The 19,342-nt window shown below is 52.0% G+C and overlaps 1 protein-coding gene across 1 annotated transcript; it reads right to left on the minus strand.

The window, feature by feature from the left end:
- Nucleotides 1–948: 948 nt before the first annotated feature.
- On the minus strand, nt 949–15,603 carry Rhod (ras homolog family member D). Its single transcript, XM_006980555.4, has 5 exons — nt 15,376–15,603; nt 7,076–7,163; nt 6,409–6,518; nt 1,924–2,058; nt 949–1,536 (listed from the first exon to the last, which is right to left on the minus strand). The coding sequence occupies exons 1-5, from the start codon at nt 15,505–15,507 to the stop codon at nt 1,369–1,371; spliced, it is 633 nt and encodes a 210-aa protein (XP_006980617.1). The 5' UTR covers nt 15,508–15,603; the 3' UTR covers nt 949–1,368.
- Between the last annotated feature and the right edge of the window lie 3,739 nt (nt 15,604–19,342).

A 19,342-nucleotide genomic window follows, 5' to 3' on the forward strand; every position in this document is an offset into this window, starting at 1 on the left:
GTAGACCATGCTGTCTTCAGTCTCACAGAGATCCTCCTGCCTCTGCCTCCTAAATGCTGGGATTGAAGGCATGCACCACCACCACCTGGCTCTAAAAAAATTTAAATAACATTTCAGTTTTACTGTGTATGTGTTTGGGTGGGCTTATACCAAGGCATGCATATGGAGGTCAGAGGACAGAGTACAGGAGTCAGTTCTACCTTTTACCACTTGAGTTCCAAGGAGTTTAGGGTAGTCTTGGTGAGGAGTACCTTCATCTGCTGAATCATCTTACAAACCCCTTATTTGCCTTTTTATGTGGGTTCTAGGGATTGAATTTAGGTTGTTAGGCTTGTGCGGTTGGTACCTGTAAAGCACCGCTGGGCTATCTCCCTACTGCATTGAGCAAACTCTTTCTTCCACCCTGACAGGGTTTCTCTGTGTAGCCCTGGCTATCTGAGAACTCACTTTGGATGTGAGCCTAGCCTTTAACGACTGAGCCATCTCTCCAGCCCAGCCGAGAACTCACTTTGTAGACCAGGCTGGCCTTGAACTCACAGAGATCCTCATGCCTCTGCTTCCTGTGCGTTGGGAGTAAAGACATGCACCATTACCACCCAGCTGTGAGCAAATTCCTCAAAGGAAGTGTGTGTGTGTGTGTGTGTGTGTGCGGGGGGTGCGCTTCTGGAGAAACCTGACTAATACACTAGACAAATAAGATTGTGCATCTTGCCAGGTACATGCCAAGCTCTTTACATGTGACAGTCCTCATGACTATTTATGCTTGAGGTAATTTCTGATTGGCCATTTTACAGATGAGGCAGCTGAGGTCTAGAACTTTTCCAAGGTCTTAGAAGTGATGAAGTCAGGATGGGATTCCTAGCAGTCCCACGCTAAGGTCTAGGTGGCTGGGCTCTTCCTTACCTAGTAGTGTGTAAAGATACTGTGAAGCAAGAGTCAGGACACAAATAACAAGTGATGTCCTTTTAATTGTCACACTTATCAATGGGATGAATAGGATGACCAGGGAAGGAGCAGGGTGTTGGTCCTGGCAGGATGGTCCCAAGAACCCTGGTCCTGTAGGGACAGCTCAGACAATAGCCACAAGGTGGCGCCAAACCAGACTGCGCAGACCGGACTCAGGATACAAGTTCAGGACTGGGCACAGGGAGTCTATTAATGGTTCCAGAGCTAAGGGTCTGGGAACCTTTTTTTTCTCAGTCCAGGATTCCTGGATCCAGAGGCCAGGCCTCGGTGGAGCCCATCTGTGGAGGTGTGGTTCAACCGGCTCAGCCTGAGGACTAGGTCCAGCCCAGTCAACAGAGCCGGTCAGCTACTGGGTCTTCCTCCAGCTGAGGGAAGTGGAAGGCAAGGTGGGTTCCAAACCAGTCAGGTGACCAGGCAAAAACTGCGGGTAATCCGCCGCCAGAAGTTACGGCTGCGACTGCTGAGAGCCACCTCGGCTGCTTCCTGGAAGACGGCTTCCACGTTGTCATGGAGCCGAGCGGAACACTCAAGGTAGGTCACTGCCCCCACAGACCTTGCCATATCATGGCCCTGTAAGGGAAAAACAGGAGCTACTATGAGTTGGGGGTGCAGGATGGAACTCACATTTAGTCTCCTTGCAGCCTTTTTGGCCATGCCAGGAATCTTGAGGACGACAGTGGAAAGTGGCGCTTTTCGAGGGCACCCGCAATGGGCAACTAACCCGTGTGTTGCAGAAGAGGGCCCAAGACCAAACAGCATGGATCTCAGGGGCCCCCGTTTGTGCTGCACATATTCTATTCGTTCTTCTAACAGAACCTTCTAGAGAGTATCCTGCTTTCTGCTTCCAAGTGCTGGCAGTTCCTGACTGCTGACATTCTCGATGACCCCAGTGTGCTATACACCTGGCCCAGCAGAGCAATATCTTGAGTTTCCCTCCCCCGAGGGCTAACATCCTACCCTGTGGTAGGTCACAGGCTCCAACCCGTTCTTCCGCAGCTTGTTCACCAGCACCTTGTCCTTGCGAAGGTCCGTCTTGCAGCCCACGACGATAATTGGCACTCCTTTGCAGAAGTGCGTCACCTCTGGGTACCACTGCAAGGGGAAGAGTTGTGTGTGAGGCAGTGAGAGTTCGGACCCTCAGGGGGACACTCTTTGCTCTCCCAGTTAAACTCCAACAAGGACAATGAACAGAACTAACACTTAGGAGCAAGCACTCAGTATAGTCTCTCATTTAAAAATGTCCATGCCCTGGTTTAGGATGTAGCTCAGTTGGTAGAGTGCTTGCTTAGCCGTGCACAAAGCCCTGGGTTTTCAGAACCATGGCACTGCATAAACCAGGCCTGTAATCCCAGCACCGGGGAAGTGGAGGTAGGAAGATCAGAAGTTCAAGATCATCCTCTGCTACGCAGAGAGTTCAAGACCTGAGACAAGAAACCAAAGGGGTGTGTACATCATTTAATTTTCTTTTCTCAATTTATTTATTTAGGTTTTTTGAGACAGTTTCTCTGTGCAGCCCTGGCTGTCTTGTAACTCACAAAGATCTGCCTCTGGAGTGCCGGGACTAAAGGGATTTGCCACCACTGCCCAACACCTTTCTCTTTTCTTTCTTTCTTTCTTTTTGAGATAGAGTCTCTCTACATATCCCCGGCTGTCCTAGAACTCACAATGTAGACTAGGCTGGCCTCAAATAGATCTGTCTGCTTCTGCCTCCTAGGTGCGGGGATTAAAGGTGTGTGGTACCACACCTGGCTATAATTTTCTTTTTTAAAAAAGGTTTTATGTTGTTCGGGCATTTTGTCAGCATGTATATCTGTGCGACATGTGTGCCTGGTGCCCCTGGAGGTGAGAAGAGAGCGTCTGATGCCCTGGAACTGGAGTTACAGGCAGTTGTAAGCCGTTATGTGGGTGCTGGGAATCGAACCCTCTAGAAGAGCAGCCAGTACTCCTCCAGCCCCGTGTATATTTTATTCACTACTAGCAGGTTCTGTAGTTGAGCTCTGTAATATATGCAGTCAGTAAGGCATAGAGGATTTTATAACTTATCCTTGGTCACATGATTGGAAACGGAGGGATTTGAGCCCCGTATGTGAGGCCCAGAGTCTAGCTTCTCTCTCCATCCCTAGAAAGGTAAGAGCTTCTTTGGCTACCTTCCAAAATGGGCCAAATATGCATTAATTTAAAAGTAAGTAAGCCAGAGATGGTGGCACAAGCCTTCAATACCAGCACCTTGGAGGCAGAAGTAGAAGGATTTCCTATTGATCTGTGATCTGTGAGTTCAAAGCTAGCCTAGTCTACCAGCCTGGTCTACATAGTGAATTCCAGGATAGCTAGGATTAGGCAGAGAGATCCTGTCTCAACAAAAGAAAAAAAGAAAAGAGATTGCTGGGTGTGTGACACACACTTTTAACCCCGTGAACCCCAGTGCTGGGTGTGGTGACACACACTTTTAACCCCATGAACCCCAGTGCTCTGGGGTCAGAGACAGGCAGATCTCTGAGTTCTAAACTAGCCAGAGCTACATAGAAGACCTTATGTTTGCCTCAGCAGGAGGGAAGGCCCCTAGAAGGCCACTAGGGATGAGTTATTTTAGCCTTGACCACACATCTGGGGCACCAGGGATTCAGAGGAGGTTTTTCATCTTCAGGAGTATGTGGCTGTTTGGTGGGCCACTCAGGAAAAGCTGCTAAAATTCTCTGGGTCCTAGAACTTAATGGTAGAGGCTCTTTATACCTCACTCACTATCCACTAAGTCTGTTTTAGGGAAGGGGCTACTGGGTGGCTCCATGAATCCAACTGTGAGACCTCAGCTGGGCTGAGCCTGTGGGAGCCTAGACACCAGGATCACCTTTGGAGCAGTCTGCACTAGATCCAGGACCTGTCCTTCTGGCTCTCCCGGTTCGTCCCATTCTGTTCCTCCTCTCCTGCCAGCCTATGGGCTCCTCTCCCCTAGCTGGTCTGGCTCCCTGGGCGGCCTCCTCAAGTCCTTTGGCTGTACCCTACCCAGCTGGCCAGCCCCACACTCCCTCCAGGGAACCCACGGATTCCAACTGCCATAGGCCTGTGACTCGCCCCATCCCAGGCCGCTCCTCATCCTGGGGAAGTAGTGATTCTGCTTTCTGCTTGCTCTGGTCCGACATTCTCTCTCATCCATCAGCAAATCCTGGGGCTCTGCCTTCTAGGAGGATTTGGAGTCTACCCACTGCTGCTGCCGCATCCCAGGTACCAGTATCCCTCCCCATCCCTCATGCCCATAACAGGCCTGGTCCAGAGATGTGCTCAAGCAGGAGCTCTGAAGGAATGCATGCGGCCACTGCCCAGGCTCTGGCCCCAGAGTTGCCACTTTAATAGAAAGTGATTCAATCCAAGAATGACGGTATCTTGACTCTATATGCTTGTCATGAAGGTAATTGAACAAATAAATCCGAGACAGGGTTTCTCTGTGTAGTTTTGGTGCCTGTCCTGCATCTCCCTCTGTAGACCAGGCTGGCCTCAAACTCACAGAGATCCGCCTGGCTCTGCCTCCCGAGTGCTGGGATTAAAGGTGTGTGCCACCACTGCCCGGCCTGCAAGTTCTTTTTTTTTTTAAAACATGGCAAGTTCTTAATAAATGTTGTTGCCATATCCTTATTGCTGTCTTTGCTAGCGCTGTCACTGCCCAAGGGAACCTCACAATGCATTGCTTCTGTGGAGGTCTCGGCAAGCAGTGGGTGAAGGGCTGTGCCATGGCTGGGCAGAGGAACTCAAAGCATCGACCCTTGAGAACCCCTCTTGATTCTAGAGCACCATGAGAGGCTGCTGTCGGCAGTAGGAGACATGGAGTGGGGTGCTGAGAGCTGCTAGAATTGGACTTTATAGTTCACGTGACCTCCAGCAGGCCCAGGCTAGGGAGACAGCCTCTGAGTCACCCAGCATTCTCAGCAGAGTCAAAAGGGAAAGAACCAGTGTTTATCCTGTAGCTGAGGACAGGCACGGAGCCAGAGTGAGCCAGAGGACAGGCCACATTTTTACGTGACCCCAGACAAGCTGCTGTCCTGTTCTGGGCCTCATGTTATCTATGTACATATCAAGCCCAGCAGACTCATCTAGGGCCTGCCAAACTTTGTTTGTTTTTAGACAGGGTTTCACAGTCGGGCCTCAAACTCCTAGAGATCTGTCTGCCTCTGCTTCCTGGATGCTGGAATTAAAGGTATGCCACCATGCTTGGCACTTTAAAAAATTTTTTCTTTATGTAGGTGGATGTTGTATCTGTGGAGGCCAAAAGAGGGCATTACAGTTATAAACCACCAGGGACAGGAGTTACAGTTAGAAACCACCATGTAGGTACCGGGAATCGAACCAGGTCCTCTGGAAGAGCAGCCAGTGCTCTTAACCTGAGTCATTTCCAGGCTCCAGCACTTTAAAAAAAATTTTTTTAGTATAATTTATATGTATGAGTGTTGTTTGTTTTGTTTTCTCAACACAGGATTTCTCTGTGTAACAGCCCTGGCTATCCTGGATCTTGCTCTGTAGACCAGGCTGGCTTCAAACTCAGAGATCCACCTGCCTCTGCCTCCTAAATGCTGGGATTAAAGGTGTGCGTCACCGCCCGGCTCAGTAAGTGCTCTTAACTACGGAGCCATCTCTCTAGCATCTTTATTATTATTATTATTATTATTATTATTATTATTATTATTATTATTTACTTATTTATCATGTATACAATATTCTGCCTCCATGTATGCCTACACGTCAGAAGAGGGCACCAGATATCATTACAGATGGTTGTGAGTCACCGTGTGGTTGCTGGGAATTGAACTCAGGACCTCTGGAAGAGCAACCTCTGAGCCATCTCTGCAGCCCCCCTCTTTATCATTTTTAAAAATAATGTACGTGTATATGTATGTGCCTGTACAGTCCAGAAGAAGGCGTCAGAGTCCCTGAAGCTGGAGTTCCAGGAGGTTGTGAGCGCTCTGACATAGGTGTTGGGAACTGGTTGTCTGCACAAACAACACATGCTCTTTTCTTTCTTTCTGCTTTTTCTTCGAGATAGTTTCTCCGTGTAACAGCTCTGGCTGTCCGGAACTCACTTTGTAGACCAGGCTGGGGCCTCAAGCTCACAGATATCTGCCTGCCTCTGCCTCTGCCCTTTAATTACTGGGACTAAAGGTGTGCGCCACCACCACCTAGATTTTTTTTTTTAAAGTCAGGACCTCATTGTATCCCCAAATGGCTTGGAACTCACTATGTAAATCAGGCTGGCCTCTCAAACTCACAGAAACACACATGCCTCTGCCTTCCTAGTGCTGGGATTAAAGGCACATGCCCAGCTTAGTACGCCCTCTTAACCACTGAGCCATCTGTTCAGCCCCAGGCCCGCCAGGCTTTGACAGCTGACAGGGTAAAGGGTGATGAGCAGTGGCCTGAGGAGTGTTGAAGTTACACTTCCCTCGCCCCAGCACCTACCCTGTTGGAGACATTGTCAAAGCTGTTTGGACTGGTCACATCGAAGCAGAGGAGCAAGACGTTGGCATCAGGATAGAACAAGGGCCGGAGGCGGTCATAGTCATCTTGCCCTAGGCAAAGGAGAGCAGTCACCCTGGTCCTCCTTCCTGCTCTCACCATCTCCCCAACACCAGGGAGGGCACCTTAGCAGACCCGGGCTTTTAGAGGGTAGAGTCAAGTTTTGTACATCATGTGATGTCCCCGGGGGTGGCTCTTATTTGGCTTGCCTGTGAGATGTGGCAGCCTTGGCCTGGAGAAGCCATTGCTGGAAGACCCTGTTCAATGAGTGAGGGTGAGGCAGAGGCCAGATGTGATCCTAACAAGGGGGTCCTAGCAGGTCAACTCTAAGAGGGCTGCTGGGTCTCCTTGAGTTTAGTTTTGAGTTAACCAACCCATGTATGGGCAAGGCCGGGAGGCTGGAGGGCACAGACCAAGGTCAGGGGGTCTTAGAGAAGCTAAGTTCAGGGTACAAAGCTTGGGGAAGTTGGCACATAAAGGTGGAGGGTTCAGGTTCTGGGGCCCCTCCAGATGCCAGTGCCTGTTTCCTGGAGGCTGGCTGGCCTCCCTGGTTCAGAAGCCACTGGGGATTCGCTTCCCTTTCTTGCCCCTCCTAAAGACCCGTACCTACCTGCTGTGTCCCAGATTTGGAGGTGCACAGGTTTACCCTTCATTTGCAGAGTGACGTTATAGCGCTCAAACACCGTGGGGCTGTAGCTCTGAAGAAGAAGGAGAGTTAAGGAAGCTTTTGAGGGATCTGGGGCAAGCCAGACCCCAGGAATACCTACATATAACCTCCTCGTGGTGGTTGTTTCTGACAAGGCTCCCAGTGTCACAGTGACCAGCCTTGGGGAAAAGATTAGCGCCTGGTGCCACAAACGCCTCATCTCCCCTGGCCTTGTTTTCCTTGATTATCAAGGGAAAGATGAAGTCCTTGGGGTAGGGGCAGAATATTGGTACAAGGAGTCGATGAAATGGTCCGGGTACAGTACGTGGCACACACACAGCCTGGCATAAAACAAGCACCCCATACACGCTGGCTACTGGTGTTAGCTTTGTCCTGGTGGATCCACATGAGCTCTCGTGTGTGTGTGTGTGTGTGTGTGTGTGTGTGTGTGTGTGTGTGTGTGTGCGCGCGTGTGCTCGCACGCCCCCTTCATGTGTGCCCCCTTTATGTGTGTGCCCCCTCCATGAGTGTGCCCCCCTTTATGTGTGTGCCCCCTCCATGAGTGTGCCCCCCTTCATGTGTGCCCCCCTTCTCCCGGGAGGACATTAATCCACACCAGCTTCTCCCCTTGCACATTCATATATCCATCTAGCAAACACAAGGCCTTTCTCTAGGCCTACTTCTGGGCACCAAGGATCCTAGACTAACTAAAAAAGACTCAGTCTGTCTTGGGGAGCTCAGTCTCTTAGTTTTTGGGGTCTCATTTACTCCCCCCACTCATTTTAGATAGGTTCTCATAAAACCCAGGCTGGTTTTGAATTTCTGATTTTTCCATTCACAGCGCCTATGTGTTAGGATTAAAGGTATGCAACATCCTACCACCCCTGACTTTTTTTCTCCCTTTGGTTTGGGGTCTTGTTAGCCTAGACTAACCCTGAACTAATGGCAATCCTCCTGGCTCAGCCTCTTGAGTACTGGGATTACAAGCAAGCACCACCAGGCCTGCTCTTTTTTCCTGCAGGTCCAGATGTAGACCTCTCAGCTACTTCTCCAGCACGATGTCTGCCTATGTGCTGACATGCTCCCCGCCATGATGATAATGGACTAAACCTCTGAACCTGTAAACAAGCCCTCAATTGAATGCTTTCTTTTGTAAGAGTTGCCTTGGACATGGTGTCTCTTCACAGCAAAAGAACAGTGACTAAGACAATTCCTTAACAGCCGGGCAGTGGTGGCGCACGCCTTTAATCCCAGCACTCGAGAGGCAGAACCAGGCAGATCTCTGTGAGTTCAAGGCCAGCCTGGGCTACAGAGTGAGTTCCAGGACAGGCTCCAAAGCTACACAGAGAAACCCTGTCTTGGGCGGGGGAGGTCAATTCCTTAAAAATTTCATTTGTTCAATCTAATTGATGTAATTAATGAATATCATAAATATAGTTATTGAATGAATACTGTGAATGTAATCAATGAATAGCACAAATATAATTAATATCATGAGTGTAATTAATGAAGATCATGAGTGTAATTCATATCTTGAATGTAATTCATGCCACTGAATTGTGAACTTAAAAAGTTACAGTTACAAAAAAAATTTATTTGTTTATTCATTTATTTTGAGACAGTCTCTCATCATATCCCTGAAACTTACTATGTAAATCCACCTGCCTCTACCTCTCAAGCACTGGAATTAACATGACCGGCTCCTTTATTTAAAAAAAAGATTTTGTTGTATGTGTGTGTTTTTTGCCTATATGAATGAATGTGTACCATGTGTGCCACATGCCCATGAGGTCAGAAGAAAGCAGATCCCCCAGGAACTAGAGTCACTGACAGTTGTGAGCCACCATATGGATTTGGGGTCCTCTGCAAGAGCAACAGGTCCTGAACTATCTCTCTAGCCCCCTTTTTTGAGCTTTTGAGACGTGGTCTCATTGTGTGACCCTGACTGGCTTGGAAATTGCCCTGTAGACCAGGTTGGCCTAGCACATACAGAAATCCACCTGCCTTTACCTCTTGAGTTCTGGGATTAAAGGCGTGAGCCATGATGCCTGGCCTCTTTTTTTTTTTGAGATGGGATCTTGCTATGTAGTCCTGTTTCACTCAGAACTTAACAATCCTTTGGTTTTTGCCTCCTGAATACCGGAATTAGAGATATATCATCATGTATGGCTCCTCTCAATCTCTTAAAATCCTAACAGACTCCTGTCATATACTCCTTGTCCCAGCCTGCCTTTCCTAATCCCTCCCATGTAGGCTCTGTTGTGTCCTCTCTTGAGTGGGTCACCCAGGGCACAGTGTCTGTGAGGGCTAGTCATGTCAACTTGACACAGAAACTAGAGTTATCTGAAAGGAAGGAACCTCGAATGAGAAAATGCCTCCATGAGATCTAGCTTTTCTTTCTTCCTTCCTTCCTTTCTTTTTCTCCCGAGACAGGGTCTCACTGTGTAGCTTTGGCTGTCCTGGAACTTGCTCTATAGACCAGGCTGGCCTTAAACTCAGAGATCTGCCTGCGTCTGCCTCCTAAGTGCTGGGATTAAAGGTGTGCTCCACCACTGTCCTGCATATGTACTCGTAACCACTGGGCCATCTCTCTAGTCCCGTTATTATTTTTTAGGACAGAGTCTAACTTTGTGGTTCAGGCTAGTCTGATGGGAGTACAGGTGTACACTACTGTGTCCGTCATAACTCTTGGTGTGTGTGTGTGGAGTATTGGGTTTTTGTGGGGGTTATTTTTTGTTTTCTTGAGGTAGGGTCTTCTGTAGTCTTTAAGGATACCCTAGACTCAGAGCGGACCTGAGAGGCCCCTCAGCTCCTCATCTTCCCATGTCCACTGCCAGCTGACGGTGTGGCAGGTGTGCAGCACACACCCTGCTGTTTCGCTGTTTCTTTTCTTTTTAACATCTGGCGTGTGCACACGTGTCCTGGAACAGAAGTCAGAGGACGATCCACAAAGGTTGATTCTGTCCTCTCACCATGCGGAGGACAAACTAGGGCTTAAACTCGGGTCATCAGGCTCGATGGTTGGAACCTGTGCCCTCTGAGCCGTCTCTCCAGCCCCTGTGCTTTTGAGACAAGGTCTCACTCTCGCTCAGGCTGGTCTCAAACTCAGTGTGATCCTCCTGTCTCCACGTGGTGGTGGTGCATGCCTTTAATCCCAGCACTCAGGAGGCAGAGGCAGCAGGTCTCTGTGAATTCAAGGTCAGCCTGGTCTGTAGAGTGAGTTCCAGGACAGCCAGAGCTACACAGAGAAACCCTGTCTTGAAAAAAGCAAACAGGCTGGTGGTCCTGGGTTCTATAAGAAAGCAGGCTGAGCAAGCCATGGGGAGCAAGCCAGTAAGCAGCACCCCTCCATGGCCTCTGCAGCAGCTGCTGCCCCAGGTTCCTGTCCTGCTTGAGTTGCTGTCCTGACTTCCTTTAAGGATGAACAGTGATGTGGAAGTGTAAGCCAAATAAATCCTTTCCTCCCCAACTTGCTTTCTGGTCATGATGTTTCATTGCAGTAACAGAAACCCTGACTAAGACGGTCCCCTATCCCATCCCAGGTCTGTCCCTTGCAGACTGGCTGGCCTCCCTGATTCAGAAGGCACTGGGGCTCCTTTTCTCTTACCTGCCCCCTCTAAAGCCCCACACCTACCTGCTGTGTCTCAGATTTGGAGGTGCACCCCCTCTACAGTGGCTGAAGAGTGGACTGACAGGTTTGAGAGCTCGATGAGGAGCTGGGAACCTCTGCAGAGTGGGCCTGAGCCGCAGTAATGAAGGAGGCCTAACTGCTACATCTGGAGTCTTCGGCTGTGAGCAGCCCTGGACCCCCTATCTTGTTACTGCTTTATTCTTTGAACCAGGGTCTCATACAGCCAAGCAATACCTTGGACTTACCACCCTCTTGCTTTCGGCTCCTGAATGTTGCAAACACAGGCAGGCTTTATGTGATGGTGGGGATTGAACCCACGACTTTAAGTATGCCGGGTGAGCACTCACCAGCTGAGCTCTATCCCTAGCCCCTGATGGTTTGTTTTAAATTACATTTATTTATTGGGGAGGGGCACACTTGTCAGAGTACCCATGTAGAGGTCCTAGGACAATCCTTAGGACTGTGTGATCTCCTGCTAAGTGGGTCCTGGGATGGAACTCAGGTTGTCAGGGTTGGTGGCAAGTGCCTTGACCTGATGAGCCGTCTCCCACTCCCTCTCTCCACTTTTTTTTCCCTCCCTTCCTCCCTTCCTTCCTTCCTTCCTTCCTTCCTTCCTCTCCCTCCCTTTCTTTGTTAGACAGGGTCTCACTGTGAGTCCAGGATGACCTGGTACTTACTGCAATTTTCCTGCCTTGGCCTCCCGAGTGCTAGGATGGCAAGCTTAACCTCCTGTATGGGACCCCTTAGGCTTCTATCACTTGGCCAGGGCTGGCTGGTGGGGTCATAGTGTGGGGATCCCTAGTCTCTTTCTTTCTTTCTTTCTTTCTTTTTCTTTTTTTGTTTTTTTTTTTTTTTTCGAGACAGGGTTTCTCTGCATAGCTTTGCGCCTTTCCTGGAGCTCCCTTGGTAGCCCAGGCTAGCCTCGAACTCACAGAGATCCACCTGCCTCTGCCTCCCGAGTGCTGGGATTAAAGGTATGCGCCACCACTGCCCGGCCCCTAGTCTCTTTCTTTCCCATGTCGGGCAGGGTCTGTACCTGCCTATGACTCAGGAGGACTTCATGCCTGTCTTTCTGATGGCCAGAGTGCCTGCCAGTCCTCTGAGTCAGGCCCTGGCCAGCTGGGAGGGGCAGTCATACTGACGGGTCAGTGTGTTCTCTAGGGCACCTGGGAGGCCACGCAGTAGAGGGTAGAGTAGTCACCTGGGGAAAAATGGAGAAGTCGGCACGGAGAGTCCATCACCCCCATACTAACAGGAGTGGACAGGAACAGACAAGGGCCACGCTGCCTTCCTATCCCTCTTTCCACGCTTGGGTCCCTCTTCCCTTGGGCATTTTTCCTACCAGAGGAGAGGAGAGTGTGAGAGCAGGCACTGGCTTTGAGATCAGATGAGCTTGGTTTGGGACCCGGCCCTGACAGCTACCAGCTCTGTGTGGCCTTGGGCCTGCACTGTCACTGGTTAAGAGAGTGTCACCTCAGGATGCCAAGGAAGACCTGGTCCAGCATGGATGGCCACTACTCACGGTTGGCAGTATCCACACCAGCCCTATCCATCCCTCTGAGTGCTCCGTTTCCCATCCCCACCTGAAGCCTCTGGCCTGGGCTCTAGAGCAAGAAGCTGTCACTGTGACGACCCTGACCTCGGCATCAGAGACCCCAATGTGGTCACCCACATACCACCATAATAAATAAATGTAATTAAAAACAAAAAACGCGGGCTAGGGGATAGGGCTCGGAGCTGAGCTTCAGGATGGCCCCTAACAAATCTCTTGGGAGACACGGGCCAGGGCTTCACAAGCCTGTGAAGACGGCCTCAGCCCACTGCTCCCTAAGGCTCTTCTCTTGGACTCCTACAACCTCGTCAGAGGCTCTGAGGAAAGTGACCCGCCTAGGGCCATGCACTAGCTGGGCTAGGCAGAAGCAGAGCTGCCGGTCCTCAGGGGCTACACCAGCCACCTGCCTCTTCTGAAGTCACCAATTCTTGCTCCTGACATCAGACAGACCAGATGTGAGCTGGAAGGGGCTGTTATCCTGTCGCTGAGAAGTGTCACCACCCCACCCCTGGCTTCGGAATGTGACTTTATCTCTACCTTTTGTGGTGTTCTTTGACCCCCCCCCCCCCCCCAGGCAGAAGTGCCTAATCTTATCTGTTCAGTTTTGCTCAGTCAGAGACATAAGGCCTGGCCTAGGCTGACCCAGGACAGAGATGACTCAGCCCCGGGCCTGCCCTCCTGGGGTTCACAGACAGGTGACCATAACAGGAGGACAGGGTTCCCCGGTAGGACGCCCACGGAAAGTGGAGCAGCCTGAGAAGGACTTCAGACCTGGCTGGTTCTGCAGGCTGGGTGCTCTCTCCCACCTCCTGGCCCAGCCTTGTAGGCTCCTAGGAATGGTTGCTTTCTCAACGCCAGCTGAGACTTCTTGGGGACTGATGTCTCTCTCTCTCCCTGCCCCATAAGCTCTGTTTTGCCCCTTCTGCCTTGAACCTGAAGTTGGGTCACAGCCAGTGAGGGCCACAGAGGCTGCTCCACATTTCCAGCATGTTCTCTTCTCTGCCCTTTGCTGCAAGCTGCAAGCCTGGAAGACAGGACCCCAGGCCTCCAGGCCGCTGGCTCCCTGGGCTTTTAGGGCTGCCTGAAGCAGAAGAGGCTGAGGCTGGGCCAATAGACAGCAGTGGTGGCTCAGAGGCCATGGAGTGCCCGGTGGAGGGCAAGGGGACCTGAGCTCCAGATCAGAGCTACCCCCATGTTCTTCTCAAAAGGTGCTACCTGTAATCACAATACTTGGGAGATGGCAACCTTGGCTACATATTGAATCTGAGGTCAGCCTGGACTACTTGAGACCTTGTCTCAAAAAACAAACCAGCACTTGGGAGGCAGAAGCAGGTGAATCTCTGAGTTCGAGGCTAGCCTGGTCTACAGATGGAGTTCTAGGACGGCCAGGGTTACATATATAGAAACCCTGTCCCAGAAAGACAAAACAAAGAGACCACCAGAAGTAGTGGCGTTACACACCTGTAATCCCAACACTATGGCAGCAGAGGCAGGAGGATCATTGATTTTAGACGAACCTAGGCTACATATGGAGACGATGTCTCAAAAAAACGGAACAAAACTAACTTGTTAACTAACTAAAAGTAACTAAGAAGAGCCCTCTCTTCTGCCAGGAACCTCCCAGATAAAGGGAGAACAAGGACAAAGTTGTCTCCCCGCTGGTGACTATTCTGCTCTTCTGTCACGCCGATGTGCCCTGTTAAAACACACACAGTTCACGACTTACAAGGTGTTTCCATATGAAATCAGTATGGGCCCTTCGGTCAGCATCACCATCTAGAATGTCTGACCCAGGACAGTGTTGCTGAGCCCTCCTCCTCTGTCTTGAGGTGCCCTCCTCTGATTCCCTGGCTGCCCAATGGTCGGGTTTCCATGGGCAGCACCTAGAGGCCTGGAAACAATCGCCACTTCAAAAAATGGTGTAAGTGGTCAAAGGAGGTGATGTCAGCTTTGCAAACCACAAAACCGAAGGCTCTGAGCTGGGTATGGTGGCACTTACACGCAATCCCAGCAACCCTCGGGGCGACAGACGGGAGGACTGAGCACTCAAGGCCTATACAGTAACATCCTGTCTAAGAACAAAAACCTAACAACCAACAGCTCACTGGTATAGAGTGCAAGCGAGCCTGGCGCTGTTTGCCAGACCAGCTTCGGTCTCGGGCTCCTCGGTTAGACTGCCCGGCTCTGCACAACCCCAGAGGCTGGAAGGGACAGGAAAGGAAGAAGCCGTGCTGCTGGAGGCAAACTCCAGCACCTAGAAATCCCACTCCTCATGGAGGCCCAGGAAGTGCGCTCAGCCAATGAGCTTGTCCTGGAGGGCTCACAGTGACAAGCCGAGAGCCAGGCCGTACCGGGTACAGCACTGAGCTGTCCATCCGCCTTCTGCCTCGCCTTCCCCCTTCCCTCCCTGGAGGTTGCTCTGAGAAGACTTAGAGTCAAAGCAAGCCAGGGCTCTTCAGAGAAGGGTCTATGTTCCCCATCTTCCTCTCTAGGGAGAAGCAAGGGATTTGCACCATAGTGGCCAGGGTTGGAGAAGAGCTGTGTCTCCCCGGGGACATCATTTATCAACTTTCAGTGAGTCCTTCTTGCATGCAGACTTGGAGCTGAGCTCTTGACCTCTATCCACTCGCTCTTCTATGAACTCAGGTAGGGACTGTCAGTCCTATCATGCAGTTAAGGAAACAGGCACAGAGAGGGTAAGGGACTTGACCAAAGGCACACAACTGTAAGAAGTAAAAAAGGCTTGGTTTGACTGTTGCCAGTTTGGCTCCAAAGTCCTCCCTCTCTCTTAGCCCAGTTGTGACACATACTGCTCTCTTAGGAGTCGCTATTTCCCCGGGTGGCCCAATTCAGCCCCTGTGACACCCCTCCCCCCTAATGCCATTAGTTCCCCTACTGGCTAAATCTGAAAAACTCTGCCTTCGACCCCAGGCTCTGTTGGGACACCCCCCCCCCTCGACCGCGCGCGCCCCAGGAGGCTGGAACTGGGTAGGTATTTCGAGGGATTTCTTGGCAAACCCGCACACTAGCGCGTCCCGGCGCGGGGACAACGCAAGGCCAAGCAAGGGTGAGGGCACTCACCTCTGGGAAGGCCCCGTCGGCGAAGACCATCATCAGCGAGGTCTTCCCGCAGCCCCCGTCCCCCACCAGGACCACCTTGACCGAGCGCCCGCTCAGCGGCGCCTCCTCTCCCGCAGCCTGGGCCGCCTTCATCCCGGGCTGGCGGGCGGACAGCCGTGCGCGGAGCGGCGGGTGGTGCGCGGCGGGCTGGCTGCGGCGGGCGCGGGGCTGGCCCGGCGGGACAGGAATGTGGAAGGGGCGGGGCGGCGGGAGGAAGTGGGAGCGGGGCGGCCGGGGCAGGAGGCGGCCCGGGGGGCGGGGGACACCCAGCTCAGGTGAGAGGCTCTGTCTGGGATGGGGGTGCGGCAGCCGGCCAGGCGTGGAGCGCTCCTGGGGTACGGTCTCCGGGCGTCCTATTTGGTCATTCAAGAAACACTTTTGGAGCACCTACTGTGCGCGGTCCCTGAGGCCACAGGGGTGGGCGGAGACCTATGCCTCCAGAGGGCACCCAGGGCTCCTGGGAGGAAAAATAAGTAGACAGGTAGTTGGAGGGGGGCTGGGGACCGGGAGGGAAGCATCACCTGGCCTGGCCCATCTGCCATGGGACGGAGGTGATCTTTTATGAGTGAACGAAGGAACGAAGGAAGGAAGGAACGAATGAATGAATGAATGAGTTTCTGTGCTTGGGGACCTAACAATCCAGACCTCCTCCAGATGTAGGTCAGATGAGAAGGCAGTGGCCCGGGCATGCCCTTGTGGGTCACTGCAGGACCGCTTCGGCCAGCACCAGGAGTCTTCAGTGAAGGTGAATTACTGTGTATCTCACCCAGGCAGGCAGTGATCTAGGGAAAACCGTGGAACCTCCCACCATCCGTAGAGTTCAGAGCAGGCTCCGGCATACGGCTGATGCCACGAGTGGTTCTTAGTATAATACTTACTTTTAAATTTTGTTTTTGTGTGTATGGGTGTTTTATCTGCGTGTATGTCTGTGCGCACCACACACGCGCCTTTTGCCCTCTGCCCTCTGTCCTCCGAAGCCTCGGAACTGGAGTTACAACTATGAGCCACTACGTGGGTGACCCTGAGTCCTCTGGAAGAGCAGCCAATGCTCTTAACCTCTGGGCCATCTCTCCACCTCCTTGGTATAATATTCAGTTAACGCAGATGGTCTTCAGTGTCCAAGAGTCTGGGGACCCTGAACTGTTCAAAGTCAAAACCTCTACCCTGAGAAGCCTAGATTGAGAGGCGGGCAGGCCATCAGTGTGAGAAGAACTACTACCTGAGGCAGGGAGACGGGAGGAAGAAGGGGCTCCTCACCTGGGGTAGACAAGGAGGACCTTCTCACGGGAGAGGCAGTCTTGAAGGAAAAGTGACAGAGGTGTTTCGGAGAGAAGCCAGAAGAGGCTGGTCTAAGGTAGTCCCGCCCCCACCTTCCCAGCCACGGCATAGAGGGCGGGGCTTGACGGAGGAGCTGGTATCTGGACGGTGGAGCACTTTGGATTTCAGGAATAAATCCAATACTGAACTGGAAACTTACGGTCCTCTAAGGCCCGCGTCCTTCTTTGTGGTCATACATATTTGTATAACTTTTAGTGGGCATAGGTAGACTGGGAATGTAGCTCCTTTGCTACAATGCTTAACGAGCGCGCCTGGGTTCGTCCCCAGAAGCGCACAACTGGACTTGGAGGTGCAGGCTTGTAATTCCAGCGCCGGTGAGGCGAAGGTGGGGGGGTCAGAGGTTCAGTCAGTGTCAGCTCGGCTATACAGGAAGTTTAAGGCCAGCCTGGGCTAGATATCCTGTCTCAAAAAGGGCAAGAGGGGACTCCCTGTCTCCCCAGACCTTGGGCTGGGTGGGTGCTTACGGGGAAGCCAAGTGGAACAGGGTCAGCCGTCTTTGGGTTTCACCTCGCACCCTCTCACCGGTCATGACATCATCCCCTGTGGTATTCAAAGTCAGGTGAGAAGAAACTCCAGCCCTGTTTGATGCTCTGTGTCCGAAGGAGGCAGTTTTCAGTTTCCCTTAGGGCGGCGGCCGGAGGTCAGCTGCACGGAGGGCACCTCCCCAAGGCAGCTCCACCTCCTGGATGCCCCTTCCCGAAACTGCCACAGGGCTGGGCAGGACTTGGCAGGAGGCTGGGTGTGTAGCTGAGCAATGCCCAATCCAAGCAGTGGTGAGGAGGGGCCCTGCTCCCCCGACTCCAGTCAGCTGCCAGCGAGTCATTCCTGCGGCTGCTGTCACCAGCCTGGGAGGCAGGTGGAGCCCGACCAAGGGTGGGGGAAGCGGAGAGTCAGGCAGAGGCGGTTGGCCTTGGTTGCTATAGGGATAATCGCTCTAATGACACACTTGACAACTGTCACACTTCAGAGTTTCTCTGTCTACCTCCTAAATAATAACAGCGCCCACTGATGGGGCGTGGTTGATATACAAGGGCTGTCCACCAGGAGGCAGGAATTGCTAGCTCCATTTTACAGAGGAGGAAACTGAGGCCTAGAGAGGGTAACTTCTTGTTTAAGCTCCAATGATAGCTATAAGGCCAATGGCACATGGGCCCAGGTAGGACCCTAAAGCTGCCCCCAAATCTTCCTTCTTGTACATTATTGCGGTCAGCTCTCACACTGTGAGGTAGGCTCAAAGGACGGCCCTACATTTTGTTCTGCAGACTTGAGGGCTGAACCCCAGGGGGAGGCCGCTGCTTACATTAGACCATTAAGACCCAGAGCCAAGACTTGGTCTTCCCCACGTCTGGCCCAGCCTCATCAACACTCTGTGCTCAGGCTCCTGCAAGAAGCCTATCAGTCAGTCACTGACCCATGGCCATCTGCCCAGGTGGCCAGGAATTTCCCCAAATCTGACATTGCTGGACTCTGGACTGCCCTGTTTTCCTGAAGTTTATTTTTGGAGTGGGAAGGTGGCCTAGGCCACACAGTTGGCCTCACCAGGGTGCTGTGTGCTGTTTTTCTGTTTACTGTAACTGCTGCTGACTTCCGGCCTGTGGGTGACTCAGCCCCCTCCAGGCCCCATCAATCCTGAGCCCAGAATTCTTTGTGAACCCTGTGTGGCATGTGACTGCCCTGCAGACCTCAGCAGAGCAGAGGGGGTGGGGCCAGCATCCCTCTGGAATGTTGTTCTTGGTGATGCCGGTCTCCAGCAGAGCCGTGACCACCTCCAGAGCGGGACCGCAGCTGACCCGTTTCTGTTCCCCAGACTATCTCAGGCTGGCGCCAGCTGTGGTTCCGGATATTATGTCTAATTGACAGCCTGGCTGGACGAACACAGGAAGAGAAGGAAAAGGATAGAATGAAGAAGAGGGGAGAAAGGACAGGAGGAGGGAAGGACGGAAAGAGGGGGGCTGAAAGAGCCAAACTGGCCAAATGGCTGAGTATTGTGGTACATGCCTGTAACCCTAGTACTCAGGCGGCAGGCAGTTCTCTGTGAGTTCAAGGCCATTCTGGTCTACATAGCAAGTTCCAAGCTAGACAGGGTTACATAGACTCTGTCTCAAAAACAAATAAATAAACAAAGAAGAGATGAAGGATAAATACTTATAACATGTGACCAGGGGTAGGAGCACATTCTGCCGCCTCTACTTGCTCCGAGGATAGACCCCCTAACTTTTGGTCCCATTTTCTCATCCACCTCTACCCTCTCCGGCATCTCAGGCATCTCAGGCTGTTCTGATTCTTTGCTGCCACTGTGTGGCCACGTTGCTCTCTGCAGGTTAGTTCCGGGGCTTTTCCCTGGGGTTCCTGGAGTCGGGTGCTGGGTGTTGGTGCAGATATGGCCATGCCTTTGGGGAGCCTTGGCAGGGTGACTTGGGGTGCAGTCCTCCAAGCCCTTGTTTATGCACTCATGCCCCCCCTCTTTAGTCCCAACCGTCAGAGTCCAGAAGTCCTTGGGTTCGGCCTGGACTGCGCCACTCAGAACTTGGCCCTCACACAAACTGAGCACCTACTGTGTGCCAGACACTCGGTGCATGGCATTTCACTC

Source organism: Peromyscus maniculatus, chromosome 1, assembly GCF_049852395.1.
Source record: "Peromyscus maniculatus bairdii isolate BWxNUB_F1_BW_parent chromosome 1, HU_Pman_BW_mat_3.1, whole genome shotgun sequence".
In the NCBI taxonomy this organism is placed as follows: domain Eukaryota; kingdom Metazoa; phylum Chordata; class Mammalia; order Rodentia; family Cricetidae; genus Peromyscus; species Peromyscus maniculatus.

Coding starts and splice junctions, on each gene's coding strand:
- Rhod (XM_006980555.4), bottom strand. CDS start 15,507: ATGAAGGCGGCCCAGGCTGCGGGAGAGGAGGCGCCGCTGAGCGGGCGC. Junction 7,164..15,375: donor CCGACGGGGCCTTCCCAGAG/GTGAGTGCCCTC, acceptor CTTCTTCTTCAG/AGCTACAGCCCCACGGTGTT. Junction 2,059..6,408: donor TTGACAATGTCTCCAACAGG/GTAGGTGCTGGG, acceptor TTCCCCTTGCAG/TGGTACCCAGAGGTGACGCA.